Source organism: Tupaia chinensis, unplaced genomic scaffold (genome assembly GCF_000334495.1).
Source record: "Tupaia chinensis unplaced genomic scaffold, TupChi_1.0 Scaffold000515_1, whole genome shotgun sequence".
Lineage (NCBI taxonomy): Eukaryota > Metazoa > Chordata > Mammalia > Scandentia > Tupaiidae > Tupaia > Tupaia belangeri.
In genome coordinates this window covers 618942-619398 of record NW_006160028.1, presented here as the reverse complement: position 1 = coordinate 619398, position 457 = coordinate 618942, and the positions used below count along the sequence as shown (strand labels likewise).

The window sequence follows — 457 nt, the reverse complement described above, 5'->3', positions numbered from 1 at the left end:
TGGCTGAAGTCAGCATCGACCAGTCCAAGCTGCCGGGAGTCAAAGAAGGTAGGGGCTGCGCGGGACAGGAGCGCGGGGCCCGCCAGCTCCCCGGCCCGGTTCTCAGCCGAGGGGCGTCGTCTGTCAGCGCCCCGGGCCCTCGCGCGGCGCCCGCCGGGTGTTGGCCTGGCCCGGGCGCGCAGGGGCTGGGATTTGGCCCAGCCATGGGACCAGGGCAAGCCGCTTACGTTCTGAGCGTGTTCTGTCGGTGTACGGAGGTGGGGGGAGGCTTGCACAGCCCTTTGGCAAGTGGCGGTGCAAAGGTGGCGGTGAATGGCACAGCCCCTCGCGCTCCCCTTAGAGCTGGGTACATCTGATTCTTGTGCTCAAAAAGCAAGGCCCAGCCTAGCTGGCCTGGAGGCTGGGAAGTGAGGGGTTGACACTCAGTTCCGTGCGAGCCTTTGTTTTGAAACATGAC

General features: G+C 65.9%; 1 protein-coding gene across 1 annotated transcript in view; it reads left to right on the top strand.

The window, feature by feature from the left end:
• Positions 1–2: 2 nt before the first annotated feature.
• The window catches only part of CCDC50 (coiled-coil domain containing 50), a gene marked incomplete at its 5' end in the record, with an annotated part of 79056 nt that continues 78601 nt past the window's right edge, over positions 3–457 (top strand). The window contains one exon of the mRNA XM_006156808.3: positions 3–48. Within this exon, the coding sequence (XP_006156870.1) occupies positions 3–48 (46 nt within the window). The remainder of the gene's footprint in view (positions 49–457) is intronic.